The sequence below is a fragment of the Leptodactylus fuscus genome, chromosome 6 (assembly GCF_031893055.1).
Source record: "Leptodactylus fuscus isolate aLepFus1 chromosome 6, aLepFus1.hap2, whole genome shotgun sequence".
Lineage (NCBI taxonomy): Eukaryota > Metazoa > Chordata > Amphibia > Anura > Leptodactylidae > Leptodactylus > Leptodactylus fuscus.
Genome location: NC_134270.1, coordinates 9,279,879 through 9,302,383, shown reverse-complemented (window position 1 = coordinate 9,302,383; position 22,505 = coordinate 9,279,879). Strand labels below are relative to the sequence as shown.

The following is a 22,505-nucleotide window of genomic DNA, read 5'->3' as shown; positions in this document are numbered from 1 at the left end:
GATGTTGGATACACCTGAAAGACGGAAGGTCCTTGGTCCAACCAGAGTAGACCCTGCTGACAACAGATGCATCCCAATCGGGATGGGGAGCCCACTTAGATGAGAGGACTGTTTCAAGGGGATTGGAGCAGCTCAGAAGAGGGATTCTCCAATTAGAGGGAACTCAAGGCTATTTACCTAGCACTGATGCACTTCGCCCCATACCTCAAGGGGAGGACTGTCAAAGTGCGAACAGACAACATGACGTCAGTGTTGTACCTAAACAGGCAGGGAGGTACCAGGTCCACACTTCTCCTGAAAGTGACAAATCTGATATTTGCCTGGGCCGAGACGAACCTGTCCCAGTTGACCGCTGTTTACATCAAGGGCTCTCTGAACATAATGCGGATCAGTTGAGTCGAGGTATTACCGTATCAGGATAATGGTCCCTCAATCCAGAGATGTTCCAACGTATTGCCCAGAAGTGGGGGTTTCCAGAAGTCGACCTCAGGGCAACCTGACTCAACACCAAGGTGGAGAAGTTCTTCTGTCTGTATCAGGAGGATGATCCCTTGGCAGTGGATACCCTGTCCATCTCATGGAGGTTCAGGCTGGTTTACATATTCCCTCCAGTTCCCATCATTCCCAGAGTATTGATGAAAATAAGACAGGACCAAGTCCAGGCGATTGCCATCATCCCGTTCTGTCCGAAAAGGACTTGGTTTGCCCAGCTCATACAGATGAGTCAAGGCATTTACTGGAGGCTTCCCCCCTCTCCCAGACCTGGTCACTCAAGGTAGCCAGAGATGCCAGGATCTGAGGAGACTAAACCTGACAACCTGGAGGTTGACCAGTCCCTATTACTGAATAGTGGACTGTCAGAGGCCGTCCTGAGAATGCTTGCCCATGCAAGAGCGTATTCCACCAACAGGAATTATCGCAGGGTCTGGGGGATCTTCGAATCTTGGTGCTCTGGATTGTCTCTACTATTCCAGGTTCCAGTGCCCTCTTATAGGACCTAGTCATGCATGCTGATTAAAATATACAGTTTATCTACATAAACCACCATTAGCAGAAGATAACATGCTTGCTGATGGTTTCTAGGTGGAAGATTCTATATATGATGAAAAAATATCTTTCACTGAAAACCACCAACAAACACAATGCCTACTTTTATTGGATTGGTCAAGGGTACATATGTTTATAATGGGAACAAGGGAGCAAACCCCTGCAGGACACTACTGGTATCGGCTTATACATCCTGATCGATTTTTCTTCCCCTCAATTTCTGCCATCAAGTGAGTCAGGATCCCCATATACCTTAGATGGTTGGCCAGTCCTGCTGAAATTGGTAGGCTTGGCCAGCAATAATTTATGGAGGACCTTTCACCACTTCCTGAGAAACACATTTGCATATTCTTCCCATAATCCCCCACAGTGGAGCAAAAATGGCTCTATAAGACTCCACACACCTACATGGTGATCTCTCCCTAAGGAGTGACAATTGTTATGTCAGTCCAGATAGCTGCAACGGGGCTAAGGAATACCAGTAGGAAATCTCGCCCTGCACTACTCCCACTAGCTAACCCGGTCCCTGCCTCACGGGTGTAGGTCGGCTGTTCTCAGGCTAAGCCTGACCCCGACAGCTCCTCTCTCACTGACACCGTAGGCCTAGAGGGAAGTGGGAGAAGGAATGCCCTATAAGATCTCTAGGGACTGGAGACTAAAGGGGGTCACCCCTAACGAACAAGTGAAGCTGCTACTGACAGGGACTGACAAGGGTGTGCGCTGACTAACAACACAAGCAGCACACAGGAAACATGTAGGAAAGAATTCCCCAAACCAATATGGGAAGGAACCATACACTAGGAAACAAACACAGGGAAACTGAGTAGAAATCAAAGGATAAGGCAATTCACTCACACAGTCAATTATACACAGAGGGAGGATTGGTGAACACAGAAGGGAAAACACAAACCAACTCGTTCACCCAAAACCTCCCAAAAACCAACCACGGAACTTCCTCTATCCAAGATAACCACCTACTCCTCCTGCTAAGGCCTAGCTCTGTAAAAGCGACACTCAGCACAGAACCATGCGAGGCATGGGTTTAAATACAGAGTAGAGACCACTCCTCCCAGGTGCAAATGGGAGGACAGACTAATCAACCAGGAAAGAAAGCAATGAACCTAAATACTCCTAACAGGATCCTCCCCTCAAGGAGAAGACTCCGGATTCTCTAGGAGCATCCTTCTTCGGGAACTCCTTGTGGAATTTCTCCACGAGTCTGGGGGCTGACATATCCGACTCCAGAACCCAAGAATTATCCTCAGGACCGTATCCCTTCCATGCCACCAGATACCGTAGCTTCCCCCGAACATATTTGCTATCCAGAACTCGGGATATCTCATACTCCCCGGACTCAGAAACTGGTGGAACCTTAACAGGAGACGTTCCCTTCTTGGCCTTCTTTAACAAGGAGACATGGAAGACCCGGTTTATCTTCCACCTTTTAGGTAGTTGCAGCTGCGCCGCCACTTCATTTACCATCTTGATGATCTTAAAAGGACCCACAAACCTGGGACCCAGCTTCTTGCAAGGAACCTTCAACCTGATATTCTTGGTGGACAACCAAACCATCTCACCAGGGAAGAACTGCAACTCTCCTCTCTTCCGATCCGCCTGGACCTTAGCCTGGTGCGACGCCCGCACCAGATTCTCTCGGATACGGGACCATACCCCTTGCAGCTTTTTAGAAAATAGCTCCTCCTCCGGAACTGGGGAAGAAATGGAAGAAAATACTCCGAAAACAGGATGTCTACCACCGGAGCAAAAAAAAGGTGTGGTACCTGTGGCATTGGAATCATGGTTGTTTAGGGAAAATTCTGCCAGGGGGAGAAAGGCAGCCCAATTATTCTGGTTCTCTCGAACAAAACACCTCAAAAACTGTTCCACATCCTGATTCTTCCTCTCTGTTTGTCCGTTAGACTCTGGGTGAAACCCGGAGGAAAACGACAGTGTAACTCCCAACCTGCTGCAAAAAGCCCGCCAGAATTTAGCCACAAATTGCGGTCCCCTGTCCGAAACGATATCCTCAGGAAGACCATGCAACCTTACAATTTCTTTAATAAACGCCTCAGATAGTGTCTTGGCACATGGCAGCCTGGAAAACGGGATCAAATGGCACATTTTCGTGAAGCGGTCAACGACTACCCAAATGACCGTGAAACCCTTAGACACCGGAAGGCCCGTGATGAAATCCATAGACAGATGAGTCCAAGGTGCCTTAGGAGGTTCCAATGGATGTAGAAGACCGTGGGGACGGGTATGCGACGCCTTGGCTCTTGCACAGACCGAACAATTTTGAACAAACTGCAAGACATCCTTACTCCACCCTGGCCACCAAAAATTCCTAGACACCAATCTCATGGTCTCTGAAACCCCCGGGTGACCAGCAAGAACCGACTCGTGACACTCCCTCAGGAGACTTTGTCGGAGAGTAGTTGGGACAAAAAGCTTGTTTCTAGGTATCTTGGAAGGTGCAGCGTGTTGCGCTTCGATCAAGGCCTTCTCCAATTTCGCGCCCAATACTGCTACCACCACTCCATCCCCAAGAATAGTGGCAGGCGCCTCTTGTTCCTCCTCAGTCGACATACACCGGGATAAAGCATCAGCCTTAACATTCTTTGAACCCGGCACATAAGTCACGGTAAAATGGAACCGCGCAAAAAATAGAGCCCATCTGGCCTGCCGTGCATTTAATCTCTTCGCCGACCCAAGATAAACCAAATTCTTGTGGTCAGTAAATACCTGGACTGGCCTTCTGGCCCCCTCCAGGAAATGACGCCAATGTTCGAACGCTAGTTTTATTGCCAGTAGTTCCCTATCTCCGATGTCATAATTCCGTTCAGAGGCAGAGAATTTCTTAGAAAAGAAGGCACAGGGATGCGTACCCTCCTCGAACTCCTGAGAAAGTACTGCTCCCACCCCCACCGAGGAGGCATCCACCTCCACTCGGAAGGCCAACCTCTCATCCGGCTGTCTCAAAATGGGAGCGGACGAGAATCGCTTCTTCAGTTCTTCAAACGCAGCTAGCGCCTCTGGCGACCACTTAGCACAGTCAGCCCCCTTCTTAGTCAAGTCCGAGATAGGTTTCACAACCTCAGAAAATCCCTTGATAAACTGGCGATAATAGTTGGAGAACCCCAAGAACCGTTGGACCGCCTTTAGGTTCTCGGGTCGCGGCCACTCCAAGACTGCCCTGACCTTCTCAGGGTCCATCTCGAACCCCTTGTCCGATAGGATATAGCCAAGGAAACATAACTTATTGACCGCGAACACACATTTCTCCAGCTTAGCACTTAATTGGTTAACCCTCAGGAGATCTAAAACCTCTCTCACTCTCTCCCAATGAGTCTCCAAATCCGGGGTGTAAATGAGTATATCGTCCAGATAGACCACAACCCCCCTCCCTATGACGGCACTTAGTACATCATTAATAAAATTCTGAAAAAACGCAGGCGCATTGGTTAGGCCGGGTTCACACGGAGTTACGTGCCGCGAGATTTGGCACGTAGACGCCGCGTGACCCTTTGCGTGCCGTACACGCTCCCATTCATTTCAATGGGAGCGGGGAGCGTATGCGCCGCGCTAGTTTGCGGCCGTGCATTTATTCACGGCCGCAAACTAGCGCGGCGCATACGCTCCCCGCTCCCATTGAAATGAATGGGAGCGTGTACGGCACGCAAAGGGTCACGCGGCGTCTACGTGCCAAATCTCGCGGCACGTAACTCCGTGTGAACCCGGCCTTAGACCGAAAGGCATCACAAGATTCTCAAAGTGTCCTAGGGGTGTGTTAAACGCTGTTTTCCACTCATCCCCCTTCTTGATTCTCAGCAAGTTATACGCCCCACGTAAATCTATTTTACTAAACCAGCGGGCTCCCGTAATCTGGCTGAATAGATCCGAGATCAACGGAATGGGATAGGGATTCCGCACCGTGATTTTGTTAATCTCCCTAAAATCCAAACAAGGGCGCAACCCTCCATCTTTCTTCTTTACAAAGAAAAACCCCACTGCTACTGGGGACTTAGATGGGCGAATATGCCCCACCTCTAGACTCCCCTCAATATACTCTTTGAGCGCCTCCCTCTCCGGAATAGTGAGATTGTACAACCTTGTCTTGGATAACACTGCATTAGGTATAAATTTAATCGAGCAATCATAGGTGCGATGTGGTGGTAATGTCTTGGCTGCCCTTTCCTCAAAGACCTCCCTGAACTCACATATTTCTTGAGGCAAATTGTCTATAGACAAAGACATAACGGATATGGGCAGACATCGACCATTACACCCCTGCCCCCAAGAAACTACTGACTCGGTCTCCCAGTTGATAATAGGGTTATGCTGCTTCAGCCAGGGCCACCCCAACACTACTTGTGCTGGTAATTTAGACAACAAGAACAAGTCAATCTCTTCCCGGTGGCCACCCACAACAAACTCCAGACCCTCCACCTGTTTGGAGATGACAGATTGCTGTAGAGGGGTCTTATCAATAGCCCACACCGGTATCTGAGACTTCAAGACCAAAGGACTCACCCTTAATTGCTCACAAAACTCTGAGTCAATAAGGTTGACTGCCGAACCACAATCAACCAAAATCCGGCACTTCTGCCCATTTACCCATCCTTCAAGGGTCAACCCGGCAGTCTGAGTACAGGAAATATGCACACCTCCCTCCTTAGTAGGTTTTCTCCCTTTACCCTCAATAGACCTGGGGTTATTACTCTCCTTGGCGAACCATTCTCTGGAGGGGCATACCCTTGCTACATGTCCCATCCCTCCACACACAAAACAGCGTACTGTGCGGGACCCTTCACTCTTGGGTCTAGCACTTCGCACAGTGGCCCCAATCTGCATGGGTTGGTCCCCCGGGTCCTCTCTAAAAACGGAGAATTGAGGAGGGTTAAGCCCCCCAGGACTCTTGTCTCCACGCTCCCGGAGGCGCCGTCCAACTCTAATTGCCAGCTGCATGGCCTCATCTAGATCTCCCGGAACAGGGTGAGAAACTAGATGGTCTTTAACCTGGTCCGAGAGCCCTGTCTCAAACTGACTAAGTAGAGCGGGGTCATTCCAATGTACTTCTGCTGCCCACCTACGAAACTCTGTGCAATACTTCTCTATAGCGTGATCCCCTTGCACCACACGTCGTAGGTTATACTCAGCCGTGCGTACCCTGTCTGGGTCGTCATACAGTAACCCCATTGTGGAGAAAAACGCCTCTACAGTTAGTAAGCAAGCTGAGTCGGCTGGTAACGAATGTGCCCAGATGAGGGGATCATCTCTCAATAAAGTAATAATAATCCCAACTCTCTGTACCTCAGAACCGGAGGAAAACGGCCGTAGCCGGAAATACAAAAGACAGTCCTTTTGAAATCGGAAAAAATCTGACCTCTTACCTCGGAAGGGTTCAGGTAAGCTGACTTTTGGCTCCAGAGGCCGACCCACAGGGGCGCTACTCACCTGCCTCTGTATGCCCTCCACCTGAGAGGCTGTGTGTTGAGCCAACTGCTGTAACTGAGATACGCCAGAAGCTTAGATGGCATCCATTCGTAGCTTGATCCCCTCCATCTCAGTGGAGATCTGCTGCACCGCCTGGTACAACTGTTTCAGGTCCGTCATAATACAAACAAACCTTTTTTTTTTTTTTTTTTTTTTTACCGGCTGAGTGTACTGTTATGTCAGTCCAGGTAGCTGCAACGGGGCTAAGGGATAGCAGTAGGGAATCTCGCCCTGCACTACTCCCACTAGCTATCCCGGTCCCTGCCTCACGGGTGTGGGTCGGCTGTTCTCAGGCTAAGCCTGACCCCGACAGCTCCTCTCTCACTGATTCCGTAGGCCTAGAGGGAAGTGGGAGAAGGAATGCCCTATAAGACCTCTAGGGACTGGAGACTAAAGGGGGTCACCCCTAACGAACAAGTGAAGCTGCTACTGACAGGGACTGACAAGGGGGTGCGCTGACTAACAACACAAGCAGCACACAGGAAAAATGTGGGAAAGGATTCCCCCAAACCAATATGGGAAGGAACCTTACACTAGGAAACAAACACAGGGAAACTGAGTAGAAATCAAAGGATAAGGCAATTCACTCACACAGTCAATTATACACAGAGGGAGGATTGGTGAACACAGAAGGGAAAACACAAACCAACTCGTTCACCCAAAACCTCCCAAAAACCAACCACGGAACTTCCTCTATCCAAGATAACCACCTACTCCTCCTGCTAAGGCCTAGCTCTGTAAAAGCGACACTCAGCACAGAACCATGGGAGGCATGGGTTTAAATACAGAGTAGAGACCACTCCTCCCAGGTGCAAATGGGAGGACAGACTAATCAACCAGGAAAGAAAGCAATGAACCTAAATACTCCTAACAACAATATCCCCATAATCTGATCTAGAAGTCTCTCACCTCTGCCAAGTCAGTTCTTCCTAGACTGTGCTGATGAGATCCAATCAGATTGAAATGGCGCCGCCCACAGTTGGGATGATACTGATTTGGCAAAATCCTGCATCATTACAATTAAAGGCTTGTTGGAAAGTCGGGCATGATGTTCAAGGGAGCTGCTTCCAATAGAATGCAGCATAGAGAGGCAGTGTTTCCCTATTTATATCCTGAGAAACACATTTGCATATTCTTCCCATAATCCCCCACAGTGGAGCGAAAATGGCTTTATAAGACTCCACACACCTACATGGTGGTCTCTCCCTAAGAAAGGACAATATCCCCATAATCACTTCCACCAACTCACTTTTGTCCTTTAATAGGATCCTCTCCACTAATTCTGATGCAGTTGGAATATTTTCATTTTTTCCCCCCGCCATTCCAGAGCAACGAGCATAGCTAGTTTCAGACTAGACTCCTTAATGTCAAATGGGCAGTGTCAGGCAGGAGCAGACCAGGAGGGTGACCCAGAACTCCTACACTATCTGCGTCTGATTGTTGCTATGAGTCACACCCCCTTGACTGCTCCTGCCTGACACCACCCACTTGACATTAGAGAGTCTAGTTTGCACATCAGGCACCAAAACTAACTGTGCTAACTTTTCTGAAACGTGAGGGCAAGAGAAAAAATTCCAATTGTGCCAGAAGCGATGGAAGGGCAACTATTAAAAGATGCTAAAAACTGGAGTTGGTGGTGGTGGTGAAAGGCACCACCAGGGACATCCCAACCTTGCTCCAGGGTTACCCCCTCCCTGGACCTCACTCGTCTTGTTATTATTCTAAAGCCTTCCACTATGGTCAAGGACTTCACAAACACCGATGGCCAATAACCAATCAAAAATTCACACAACGAAAAATAATCGACAGCTTTGACTTTCAAAAATTTTTGACTTACTGAATTGACGTGCGTCTCATCGGTTGCGTACTTGTCCCCCAAGTAAAGGGTCAAATTGAATTGACTCGGTTTGGTAGCATTTATTATGGATTTTGGCAGTGATGCATTCCGAGGTTTGGCGGTCACATTTAGTCTCTGGGTGGGCCCTTTTTTCGATATCAGTGACTCGTTTATTGGCTTGATGGGCTCCTTTTGAGATTTAGTAGTCTTCTTTGTAGTCGTCCTCTTGGTCGTGGAGGGCTGTTTAACTTTTTCAGGTGGTTTTGGGGAGGGGGTTGTGGTGTTGACCGTAGGTGTGGTGTTGACCTTAGGTGTGGTGTTGACCTTAGGTTGCCGAGGCTTTGTAGGAAATATATCTGTGTTCGGTATTTCTTCTATTTCTCTTGACCAGAAGTTTTCTTCTTTTATGTTGCTGTAAAAAATGATGAAAGTGAAGTCAGGAAAGTTGGGAATGTTCTAGATAACGCTCCAAAATAATGAGAAACACATGACAGATCTGGCTGTTCTCCAACAGCGTATGCTCAACGATGTTAGGTAGCCCTCCATAAATATTGGAGGACTTTCCAGCTCTTCCTGACTCTGACCGGACCTTGTGGTCAATTTATATCGAAATTCATTTTGTGACTACTGAAAGTTGGATCGCCATACTGTTACTTTAAGATGCCATCATTGATTTGGATGAACTTCCTACTTTACGTTACCCAAAATGTACCAATATTCTACTTTCCTGGGGTGGGCTTGAGCTTATATCCAGCAGCCAGTCTGAACAGGAAGAGCTACAGTGTAAAATGTGGAAGAGCAACACAGCAAAGCTTCAGAGGAGGCAGAAGGTACAATGGAGTCCTAGAGTTGTCCTACTGGAGGAATGCTAGATCCTGATAAGTGCATACTAATGTACATGGGGGCTAACAAGAACTGTGTCAGGTCTCACACTTGAGTTACAACAGGGAGTGGTTACAAAAAATGTCCCTCACTCTAGACGTAGCAGAACATTCGGCTGATTCATTGGAATGAAAATTATGTAATGCTTCATTTCTCCTGCGGAGGAGCTGTAGAAGAACTGAACGCCATCTGCCAGGTCATAACTGATACCTATGATGGCGACATCTTGTCTATATTCATTTCCTGTTGTAGACAACGGCGGCCACATTTCTGGTTGCTCTTCCTTTTCATAGCTGCCCAGCCAGCAGGTTCGCTTTCGAAGATACGCAAGTGTTCAACTCCACCGTTAATCCCTATATAAACTCCAGAGCTGCATTCAGAATTCTGCAGGCTTCTAATCTGAAATCTGCTATGTTATGCCTCATACACAACTGTAGTGTAATACCTATTTGTTTGATGGACCCATATATGGCCCCATACATACAGATGACTTTTTCAGATATGGGGCAGTGTACTGGGTTGTTAATAGGAAAGACTGGGCCTCATGTGGGGTTCCCCAAATTATATAATGCCCTCTTGACTGGTCCCCTCATAGTATTATGCTCCCTTTACTGGCCTCCACATGGTATAATGCTCGCTTTATTGTAACCCACATGGTATACTGGCCCCCACACACAGTATAAAGACCCCTTTATTAGCCACCATACAGTATATTGCCCCCTTTATTGGATACCACACAATATATCGCTTCCTTTTTTGCCTCCAACACAGGAATTGCCCTCCATAGAGTATCCGCCACCATTATTAGCACCCAATAATGGTTATTGCTTTAGATTTAAAAAATAAAATAAAAATTTTTATCAAAATTTTTTGTAACTTTTAGTCACTGTAGTGATTGTATACATGCAGTTATCAGGTCTCTTATACATAGACTACAATACTATAGTCAGGGTCTAATAGGGATATTGTAGTCAGGGCTTAATGGAAACTTTACGATGGCATTGCCTGGAAGCAATAAAATGATCACGTTATTTGTACCATAAGGCAAAATTTGTGATGAGCGAGTAGCATTCGATCGAATACCTTGCCGGCATAGGAATGCGTGTAATCGGCCGAACACCAAAGGGTTAATCACATTGAATATTGAATACCTTGCCGGAATAGGAATGCGTGTAATCGGCCGAACACCAAGGGGTTAATCGCATCGAATATTGAATACCTCGCCGGCAAAGGAATGCGTGTAATCGGCCGAACACCAAGGGGTTAATCGCATCAAATATCGAATACCTCGCCGGCATAGGAATGCGTGTAATCGGCCGAACACCAAGGGGTTAAACACATCGAATATTCGAAGCGTTTAACCCCTTGGTGTTTGGCCGATTATGCGCATCCCTATGCCGGCGAGGTATTCGATCGAATACTACTCGCTCATTCCTAGTGAGAATCATAAAACCAAAAATCAATGAAAACATTTTTATTTATTTTTTTTATCATCCTCCTCCGAAAACTTTTTATCATTTAGTCCTTGTACCCCAAATGGTACCAATGAAAACTAAATCCCATTCTACAAACAATAAGCCCTGCCAGCGAAAAATAAATACATGAAAAATAATAAGAATTTATGGCTCTCAATGGGTCAAAGCCCAAAAAATTTGGAGGAAAATACAAGATGTACTGTATATAAATATGTGTCTGTGCAAAGTAATAACATTTCCTCTTGCTATTCAGTCTGTGACACAATAAGGAATCTCTTATTTTCCCGTACGTCCTACGGCAGCACAATTACACAAGGGATTTCGTCCCCTAGGTACAACCAGAGAGACAGGTTAGTTAGCAATCGTGAACAACCAATTAAACAATTAACAAGGACCCCTCCTATAAAGGTAAGGAAGTCGGCTGGCCCAATTGTGTTCTTTTTTCTCTCTAGGTGCCGGAAGAGACAGGATGTGTTAAGGACTTTTCGGCAGTTGCTGGGCTTTCCGGGCTGTATACAGGGCTGGGTCCCTGTCCCTCAGTTCCGAAGGTGTTCCAAGATGATGCCGATCATTTCTATTTGGACTTGCCTTGGTTCACATGTGGGTGGAATTACATGGTCAGGAATTCCCCACTAAACATGGATGGTAGCACATGGAGGCGCTTCAGGTTCTCCTTGAAGTATGCGCGCCTAGCCCAGCAATTCACTACAAATGGCGCACGGAAAATGGCGCGGGCGCTCCTCGAGAAATGAGGCATGTTGTTCCAGGACTGGCATCAACGCTGGGACCTTTTTTATCAAAGCATTGCAAATGTTAAGTCCGTTTTTTTCACAAAAAAAAAAAAAATTAGTCTCCTTTAGGGCCCTGCAGTGTCATTAATGCGCTGAATCTCCATTTGAGCCACTTCAGGAAGTCTCAATAAATGGCTAATCTTCAAAGTTTCTTCTTAATCGCCATAATATCTACCGGACATATTAGTGTATTACAGGCTTTCTACTGCAGAGTCCTATCGGAGTTCCTAGGGGTTTGTCTTCTCTTGAGAGCCATCCCAGGGTTCCATCCCAGGGACGTTGCCTTGCCAGGGTCTTCCCTAAACCTTAGGGAGAGGAGTAACTAAAGTGGCATCTTTACATGTTAAAGAGAACTCCTGTCTGGTTGCAGAGATCCAACAGCTTCAGGAAAGCCAAAATTTTACTGGCAACGTTATGGCCCAAATAAGGGGGCAAAGGACAAGAAAAAGCTCCACTGTCAAGATGGTTCAGGTCTGCGGCTGAAATGTGCTACCAACTGAGTGATCTGCAATCTCCGCTAAAGTCAGAGCTCATGCCGCTCGGCCCATGTTCACATCATGGGAAGAAGTGGAACATATTCCATTAGAACAAATGCACATGGCGGAACCGGATCCTCTTCATTCACATTTATCAAACTCTACAGACTCGATTCACGAGCAGCAGTGCGATCCTTATTAGGCAAAAGAGTGGTGGCCGGCATCCCTCCCTGTTATCTCATTGCTTCTCAAATCCCTTGTGTAATTGTGCTGCCGTAGGACGTACGGGAAAGAGGAAAATTTACTCACCAAAATTTTCATTTCCCGTAGTCCGTAGGCAGCACAAGCGACCCTCCCTATTGAATGTCTATTGTTTCAAAAAAACACAATTGGGCCAGCCGACTTCCTTACCTTTATAGGAGGGGTCCTTGTTAATTGTTTAATTGGTTGTTCACGATTGCTAACTAACCTGTCTCTCTGGTTGTACCTAGGTGACGAAATCCCTTGTGTAATTGTGCTGCCTACGGACTACGGGAAATGAAAATTTCGGTGAGTAAATTTTCCTCTATTCTCCGATTTAGGTTTGTTTATTTTCTAATTGATGACCTTATAATTTATTTGCATTTTTTAATTATTTTATTTGCTAAAATTTGTGCATTTATTTCTATTTACCATATTTTTCGGCCCATAAGACGCACCTAAGTTTTAGAGGAGGGAAAAAAAAATTTGAACCAAAAATTTTGGTAAAATTTTTCATATATGGGAGTTGTAGTTTTGTGACAGCTGCGGGGCCACTTTGACAGGTGATCCTGCGGCTGTACAGGGATGCTTTGGGCGTCTGTTTATGCGGGGCCGGGTGTACTTTTTAGTTCTATCATTTTGGGGAATGTCTATTACTTTGATCACTTTTTAGTCAAATCAGAGGCAAAACAGTGAAAAAAAATTGGCAGTTTGGAATTTTTGATTCTTTTTCCCGCTATGACGTTCACCCTAAGTTTGTAGTCTGGGCATTTTCGGAGAGAGGGACACCTAATGTGTTTGTGTTTCATGTTAATTTTCTACTTTTGTATGTATTCTAGGGAAAGAGAGTGATTTATTTATTTTTATTTTTTAATTTTATAACTTTTTTGTTACTATTTTATTAGCTTGAACCTGCAATTATTTGATTCTATACATTACTATTGAGGCTGGTCATAGACCAGCCTCAATAGTAATATTCCTATGACAGGCCAGGGAGCCTTTAGAAGGCTCCCATCTGTCACAGTAACAGGTCGAGTCCTGCGATCTCACTACACAGGAGATGGCCTAAGGTACAACCAGGCCCAGGGGAAAATTTAATACCTTTTGGTGGACTTATAGGTTGTATTGCCCACGATCAGTGTGGACTCTGATCGCTGGCATTAGCTCCGTGTCTCTGCTGTACATTACAGCGGAGACCCGTTAGCTATGGTGACCGCTCTGCAGCAGAGTGGCCCAGTATGTACTGTAATAGCACAGTGGATGTCGGGAAGGGTTTGTGCCGCTGCTTTGTTGCAATAAAACTTAACTTTTATTCCATGTGTACATCCAGTTAAAAATCATGAAAGAAACATTCCATGATGTGCAAAGGTACAACTTACGCGTTTTGGAGATATTATCCACTTACTCATAGCTGCTGATCTTAACATGCGCAGGCTCTTTTAAAGCTAAAATCAAATCCTCACCTGCTAATCCCTGACTACACGCCATGAACTAACTCCTAACGAACCACAAACAAGGTATTGGGACGAGTACACACATAAAACCTACCGTAATCTGGAAACGACTCCAAAATCCAGTCACTCCCATGTGTGATCACAGCTACGTACTGGCAAAAGCAGAAATGAAAACGACCTCCATTATAAGGCTAAGGCCTTACGGGACGATACGCAGCTTTAAAGCGCTGCAGGAAAAAACGGGGCGGAAACGCATCACGGTTCTCCCGCAGCGCTTTGAACAGAAAGTTCACGGAATTTTCCTCCGTGGACTTTCTGTTCCAATTATATCTATGGGAAAGCTGTCGGCGTTTCCGTAGGTATAATTGACATGCTGTGATTTCCAAAACCGCGCCGATTTTGGAAATTGCAGTGTGTTCACTTTGCAGTTACTGTAAAACACCGCAAATTTTCCTGCGCTGTTTCCGCTGCACAAACTCTGCTACATCGGGCAATTGTAATTACAGGGATTTGGGTATGGGACTGCCTGAGCAGTTTCTGTGTTACAAAGGGCTGAACGGATGTTGCTGAAATGTGCCAAAGTTCTCCCCCCTCCCCCATCAGAGGCAGAACAACACATTCTCCGTCGTACTCACTGAAACTCTACACCCGATATAGTCCTCTTGCCCACACACAGCCTGCATGTTCTGTAGTCTCCTGATCTTTTTTCAGGAGCTGATTTTCTTCAGCTTTCACACTGTCCAGCTTCATCCTATATAGCTCCGCCAAAAAAATAGCGTGTAGCTCCGCCCACTGTCTAGCATGATCCTATCTGAGAATGGCTCAAGGACCTGTGATGACGCCATCACTGGTGCTTTAGTGTTGTGTGAACCTAAACTCCTTCACTGCGGTCGTGTAGTGACGTCATTTACCGAGATAAAAAGTAGCCTATGTTTTAATCAGGGTTTCTATCTATGTATGCGGCAAATTTCATGTAAATCCGTTCAGCCATTTTTGCGTGATTGAGGAACAAACATCCAAACACACAAACATCCAAACTCACAAACTAGTAGGATAGGATATGATAGACAAAGTGTCCTATGACATTGTGTGGAGTATGTGGATATAGTTGTATATTCCATGGTTTATAGTGTATGTCACGGAGCAAAGGTATACGTCCTTCCTCCGGAGGATATCTTGAATCAACAGAGACGCAAGAGGTCGGGAGACAACAGCAATTTATTGTAATCCACAAAGTTAGTAGCCGGCGGCAGTCACATCAACCGTAATAACAATAAGTCCACGGAAGTCACAATCCAATGATAGCTTTGGTTCCTTGGTCCTGTAACTAAATCCTGGCTCTCTGCAGAGCTGTGCACAGGCCGGCTAACACATACTAACTGCTAACTACAACTATATACTAAGACTGTTACATCCTATATCTGTGGGTGGGAAGGGCTGAGTCACAGATCCTTCCCCCCTCACCTATGCCAAACAGAGCAGACTCCCTGTCTCCTGTGGACAATGCACCATCCAACATCTTCTTGGGGACACCGAGCAGATTATCTCCACCCATTGTCCTCACTAGTTAGAGGTATTTGCATACAATGTGCTAACACACTAGACCCTAATCAGCCAACTACACATTGATGTATACAACAGGTTAGAGAATACATTCCACATGAAATATATATTACACATGGCCTATAGTATAGACTGTAAACATCCCGCGACAGTGTACATAAGGGAAACATAATGGCAGGTAGCAAAGACATTGCATATACTGACATATACTGATAGATAGATAAATAAATAGGTCACAATTGTTTACCCATGTAGGGAGTAACAAGTATACACCCTGGAGCGCCCAGATACTTGTTACAGATGCGCAGATGCGCGTATCTAATCCTCCGGTGTGTGGTACTGTGTGCTGAGATGCATATCTTATTCTTTGGCGTGTAGTACTGTGTGCAGAGACATGTATCTAATCCTCACCCATGTGGTATTGTGTGCAGTGGCGTGTATCTAATCCTCTGGTGTGTGGTATTGTGTGAAGATGCACGTATCTAATCCTCTGGCATGTGGTACTGTGTGCAGACGCATGTATCCAATCCCCTGGCTTGTCGTACTGTGTGCAGATGTGCGTATCTAATCCTCCCCTGTGTGGTACTGTGTGTAGACATGCGTATCTAATCCTCTGGCATGTGGTACTGTGTGCAGACGCATGTATGCAATCCCCCGGCGTGTGGTACTGTGTGCAGACGTGCGTATCTAATCCTACGGCATGTAGTACTGTGTGCAGACGTGCGTATCTAATCCTCCAAAAATATCCAAATGAAAAACTTGTATCCAGCACGAAGTGGTAAAGCCTCTAAAACATAAGTTTTATTTCAGTAACAAATTTTCCATAAAACTTTGCTCACAACACGATATTTAAGCATATAAATAAAGTCCAAGAGACATACCAAAAACCGGTTCTTCATGTCGTGTTGTGAGTGTCTCGTCTTGTTTTTGGTATGTCTCTTGGACTTTATTTTTATGCTTAAAGGGGTATTCCCACGTTGCATACTCACCAGTCTTCGCTGCTGTAAATTCTTCCTTCTTCCGGCTTTGTTGCGTCATTGGTGGGCGGGGTTACATATGCAAAGCCAGCAGCGAGAAGTCTTCGCTTCTATGCCGCTGGCCCTGCGTGTGCGCACCCGATGCAGCTAGGCATCGGACGTACAGCCTTCACAATGCAATACAGACCCGGCATCCGCTGTAATAGAGAGGCGGATGCCGAGGAGTGTAGACGCTGGCACATCTGCCTGCAACATCGCTACGCTCCTGCCCTGCATGAAGCCAGCAGCGGCAGGAGCGATGCTGCTATTCCGCTCCTCCGCCCCCCCCCCTCCCCTCCAGAATAGCAGCATCGCTCCTGCTGCTGCTGGCTTCATGCAGGGCAGGATTGTAGCGATGTTGCAGGCACTTGTGCCGGCGTCTACACTCCCGCTGTAATAGAGAGTCGGATGCCGGGTCTGTATTGGCGGCCCCTTCCCCCCCAAAGTGTAAACAACCCCCTCCATGCTCGCTCCCGTGCTCTTAGCCCCTCCTCCCTCCCCCCTGAGAGCAGCAGATACATCACTTGACTTTTGACCAGATAAGTCAAGGGAGTGTCAACAGAGAAATGAATAAAGTAAGATAATGGACAAACAAAGCAGTTTTGCTGAAGCAGTGTATTTAGGAAAAGTCTTACATTCACATTAACAAGCCGTATAGATAGGATCCTTGTGATGGGACAACCCCTTTAAATGTCGTGTTGTGAGCAAAGTTTTATGGACAATTTGTTACTGAAATAAAAGTTATGTTAGGCTTTACCACTTCGTGCTGGATACAAGTTTTTCACTTGGATAATTTTGCAGTTTTGTCCTTGCCCGGAGGACGGTGTCCGTGCAGCTGTGGAACCTCCATTATATTAATACAAGAGTCTGGCTGTGTATTGTACTTGTTTGTTTGTATTTAATCCTACGGCGTGTGGAACTGTGTGTAGACTCGCGTATCTAATCCTCGGTCATGTGGTACTGTGTGTAGACATGCTTATCTAATCCTTCAGCATGTGGAACTGTGTGCAGACGCGAGAATCTAATCCTTCAGTGTGTGGAACGTGTGCAGAAGCGCGTATTTTAATCCTCTGGTGTGTGGGACTGTGTGCAGATGCGCGTATCCAATCCTCTGGCATGTGATACTGGGTGCAGACGCATGTATCCAATCCCCCGGCATGTGGTACTGTGTGCAGATGCGTGTATCTAATCCTTCAGCGTGTGGAACTGAGTGCAGAAGCGTGTATTTAATTCTCTGGTGTGTGGGACTATGTGCAGATGCGTGTATCTAATCCTCTGGCGTGTGATACTGTGTGCTGATCTGTGTATCTAATCCTCTGATGCGTGTATCTCAGTTTGGATATCAGTGTTGGATTGTGCATGTGGAGTGACCGTGTGTATTGCAGTTGGAATATGAGTGAAAAACTTGCAGGTTTGGGGGGCGGTCAGGGTGTTTGGAAAGCTGTATCTCCAGAGAAGTACGTCCGAGTGAGTTGGAGTCTCGTCTTAAACCTTCCCGGATACCTGAAGTATCTCTGTACCAATGTGGTGACGATCAGTCCAGTCGTTTGGTCGCGCATAGAGAACAGACAGCCAGAAACTCATTTTTATAATATCCTATCCTACTAATGTAAATTATAAAGGCGTTTGGATGTTTGTTCCTCAATCACACAGGTGAACAGATTAGCATGAAATTTGCCACAGACCTAGATATTCACTAGGAAGGAACCATAGGCTACTTTTTAGGTCCCACACTCACCCGTAATCCCGACCGCGACCAGCGAAAGTGCTCTCCGGCTCCGCTGCAGGACCTGAGATGACGTCATCACAGGTCTTTCATTGCTTGGCTGCAGTCTGGGGGCGGGCTGCAGGGGAAGCTGAGCAGCCTGATATGTTGGTGGGCTTGTGTGGGCGGCACCACTGAGAAAGCCTCCGCCCGAGCAAATGGCGGCTGCTCCCGGCTCAAAGCGACGACACCATGCCGGCCAGCAGCATGGAGCCGGCATAGATTGCCGCCGCCTCACCCCACATTCTGTAGACAGCCGCACCAGCAGCAGTGACTTTCGGTCGGAACAAACAGGGCTGAAGGACCTGAGCTGACGTCACCACGGAGCTATAGACCCACAAGCCGGTGTGCACCCACTCACAGGAAGAAAATGCTGGCATGCATGCTGGCATCTGAGAGCCGCACCTGCCAGCATTGCTGGAGCCTGGCACTCGACGTGGAGCCGTGAGTCCGCCGGGGCCCCGGGGGTTGGAAGGGGTACAGGGAATTGTGCCGCACTCCCACAGATCGACGTCTACTTGTGCCGCGCGCCATGCATGGCCACAGCAGCTGCGCTGCACGGTCTGCCAACCCCATGCACCCCTGTAACCTCGGCGCACGGGGAGCCCGGGGTGGGGTGGAGCCGGGGTCGCAGGTGTGGGTGGGGGGGTTGTTTAGAGATGGCAAAAACGGGGCACAGGGTGGGTGGGTTTTGTAGGGGAGGAAAGAGGGCACGGGGTGAGGTGGGAACTGGGCCCAGGGTCGTGGGTTCGGGAGGAAGAACGGAGCCAGGGAATGTTGGAGCGGATAGGGAAAAAAGTGGGGGGCCAGGGGGGAAAGGAAGGGAAGGGGGCAAGCGGGGCGCAAGGTGGGGGTCCATGGGCGCACTGGGGTTGGAAGGGCCCACTGCGGCCACAAGGCAAAGGTGGGGGGGGCCCAGGCGGCACTGCAGGTAGGGCACGCAGGGGGTGGGGGGCCGAGGATGAAGTCGTGGGTAATCCTAGTACAGATATACTGTACAAAGGCAAAGGCTTAATAGTCACATAATATATACTGTATACACAGAATACACCTGTATAATACTCACCTATACATGACATACATAATACACACAGATAGGCACATATATAATCACACAACATACAGTATACACAACCAGTCACATTTTTGCATAGTTTATATAGGCTGACAAGAGGCCATTGTTATGTTCGACCTCGTAGATTGTGAGTCCTATACGGGACAGTGACTGTCAATGTCTATAAAGTGCTGCGGTATAGGATGGCGCTATATAAGTAAGCATAATACATAAATAAAACCTTTCGGCTTGTTTTATCCTAGAGTACAACTACTACTAACACATATATACACATATATACACACATGTGAGCGCACTGATAACCACATATATACATACAAACACACGTGTACACATGCATACAATGGGGCAGAAAAACTGTCCTAGTTACTAATATTAACCAATCACAGATTCTCTTCAGGGCCCCAGTACACAGACATCACCTCAGACCTCGGCACGTCTTGGCTCGCTGTACAGACATTACTCGCCTCATCCTCTTGCCGTTATTACTTCTCCGCAGCCACAATTTACAATCCGTAGAATCACAGTCCTGCATTTCCTTGTTGCCTCCCATAACAATTCTAACACAGTCCTATAGGGTACGTAGGGTCCTTACCTCATATAGTCGCTGGCCCACGTTGGCGATTCGTTCTGAACCCTCTGGTCCATGTGGGATACAAGTAATCCTAGCAGGGAGACCAGGCAGAGGACCAGGAGGATCTTCCTGAGGGACTTGGAGTGGAGCGCCCTATAGGGGATCATCTTCACCCATTTGCCCATTTTTTCAGTGTTTGTTGAGATTTTTGGAGGGGTATGCCATATGAAGATGTAGGCGCTGCTCGGGGCACGTGTGCCAACTTGGTGCGAAGATAGTGTAAAGTTTCCTCAGTCCTCTTTGCAGTCGTGTATGGCGGGTCCTAACATGAGTGTGCGAGTAGTGTGTAATGACTGTCTGCTGTACTCAGCCTCTTGTGTCAGACACTATGTATAACACATGAAGGCGGTCACTCCCATGGCGAATTTTAGGGCAGGCTGTTATCTGCTTACAGCAGGGTGATTGAGACGCTCAATCATTAACTCATTACTCACCGCAGTTGTCAGGGCTCGGCACACTTATAGTTAAATCTGTCATGTGCAAAATGCAGCTGGACCTGCCGGTGGCGGCTATAGAGAAGACTGATATGTACAATAGAAAAGAAAGAAGATAGAAGGCAAAGAAGACGCTCAACATCTCCAAATTACATACAGAATTAGGGAGCGTTCACACTACTGTCGGTGTCTGACAGGTAGTGTCCGCTCAAAATCTGTCACGGACATTAGGTGTCCGTGACACCTGTCATTCATTTCAATGGGCATCGGGTGCGTTCTTTTGCACTCCGTGCCCGTCCTTCCCTGTCCGCAAGTGAAGATGTCCGACTTCTCAAGCGGACAGAAAAACCCTGCATGCAGAGCGGACACCGACGGTAGTGTGAACGCTCCCTTACATATACAATAAGATAATAAGATTGATAGATAGCAGCACAGGAATGTCCCCACAAGAGGTCAGCACGAAAAATGGGGAATCACATCTCCTGGTAGTAAAGTATATCCTACTATCCTACTAATATTATTGTGTGTTTGGATGTTTGTTCCTATATATATACATTATTAACTCACAACAAATGCACAAAAACCCAGCTTTAGATGATGAATATAAGTGCCTACTGACATAATTCACAGATGGATTCATATATGAACATACTAGCATCTGCTCACAACTTCGTCTGCAGGTTGGTGTTGGCGCTGAGCCTCTTATATTTAGCCAATTGCTGTTGTGGATGATCCACCTGCTCCCGCGTCTCGGCTCTGCTACATCGCTGCATATGCGCAGCATACTCAGCTGTATGTACATCTCTGCATATGGAGAGCGTACTCAGCTGTGCTACAGCGCCTCCTAAGCTCTGCTACATCTGGCCATTTGGATTATAGAGGTGTTCTTATGTCAGTTTCTGAGCAGCTTCTGTGTTGGAAACGGCTGAACAAATGTTGCAGAAATTTGCCACAGTTCGATCAGCCTGCTCCCGTGTCTCAGCTCTGCTACATCGCTGCATATGCATAGGATACCCAGCTGTATGTACATGTTTGCATATGGTGAACCTACAGAGGTGTGCTACAGCGCTGCCTAAACTCTGCTACATTGGGCAATTGTGATTACAAGGGTTTGGTTACGGGACTGTCTAAGCTGCTTCCGTGTTACAAAGGGCCGAAAGGATGTTGCTGAAATGTGCCAAAGTTCTCCCCCCTCCCCATCAGAGGCAGAACAACACATTCCCTGTAGTACTCACTGAACCTCTACACCCAATATAGTCCTCTTGCCCACACACAGCCTGTTCTGTAGTCTCCTGATCTTCTGTGAGACTCCATTTTCTAAAGTTTTCACACTGTCCATTTTCTTCAGTTTTCACACTGTCCAGCTTCATCCTATTTAGCTCCGCCAAAAAAAATAGCGTGTAGCTCTGCCCACTGTCTAGCATGATTCTATCCGAGAATGGCTCAAGGACCTGTGATGACATCATCACAGGTCCTTTAGTGTTGTGTGAACCTAAGTTCCTTCACTGCGGTCGTGTAGTAACGTAATTTACCGGGATAAAAAGTAGCCTATGTTTTAATCGGGGTTCCTATCTATGTATGCGGCAAATTTCATGCAAATCCGTTCAGCCATTTATGCGTGATTGAGGAACAAACATCCAAACTCACAAACTTTCACATTTATTTATAATATAAATATTATTAGGATATAATAGTAGGATAGAGAAAGTGTCCTATGACATTGTGTGGAGTATGTGGATATAGTTGTATATTACATGGTTTATAGTGTACATAAGGGAAACATAATGGCAGGTAGCAAAGACATTGCATATACTGATAGATAAATAAATAGGTCAAGGGAGTAACAAGAAAACACCCTGGAGCGCCCAGATACTTGTTACATGGGTAAGCAATTGTGACCTATTTACCTATCAGTATATATGTTAATATATGAATCCACATTGAATATACTGCTATAATTACAATATTTGGTGTATTCCATCAGTGAATTACATCAGTACGCTCTTATATTCATCATCTAGTGCTGGGTTTTTGCATTTGTTTTGAGTTAATAACGTATATATATATATATCATCTTATTTACATTGAGTCACACACCCCATGTATAATTATTATATACTATATACATTACTGCCAGGAGATGTGATTGATTACCCATTTTTCGTGCCGACCTCTTGTGAGAACATTCCTGTGCTGCTATCTATCAATCTGTTTTAGCTTATTGTGTATGTCATTCTGTATGTGAATTTTATTCTAATGAAACATGTGCAGATATTTTGTCACTTTGGAGATGTTTTGTGTCTTCTTTACCTTCTATCTTCTT

At 46.5% G+C, this 22,505-nt stretch overlaps 1 protein-coding gene across 1 annotated transcript in view; it reads right to left on the bottom strand.

Moving 5' to 3' along the window:
• Positions 1 to 20,031, bottom strand: part of LOC142210276 (alpha-N-acetylgalactosaminide alpha-2,6-sialyltransferase 2-like) — a 49,883-nt gene extending 29,852 nt beyond the window's left edge. Inside the window, exons 1-2 of the mRNA XM_075279339.1 lie at positions 19,710 to 20,031; positions 8,378 to 8,789 (exon numbers count right to left, since the gene is read on the bottom strand). Of these exons, the coding sequence (XP_075135440.1) occupies positions 8,378 to 8,789; positions 19,710 to 19,873 (576 nt within the window). The 5' untranslated portion in view covers positions 19,874 to 20,031. The remainder of the gene's footprint in view (positions 1 to 8,377; positions 8,790 to 19,709) is intronic.
• Positions 20,032 to 22,505: the final 2,474 nt, after the last annotated feature.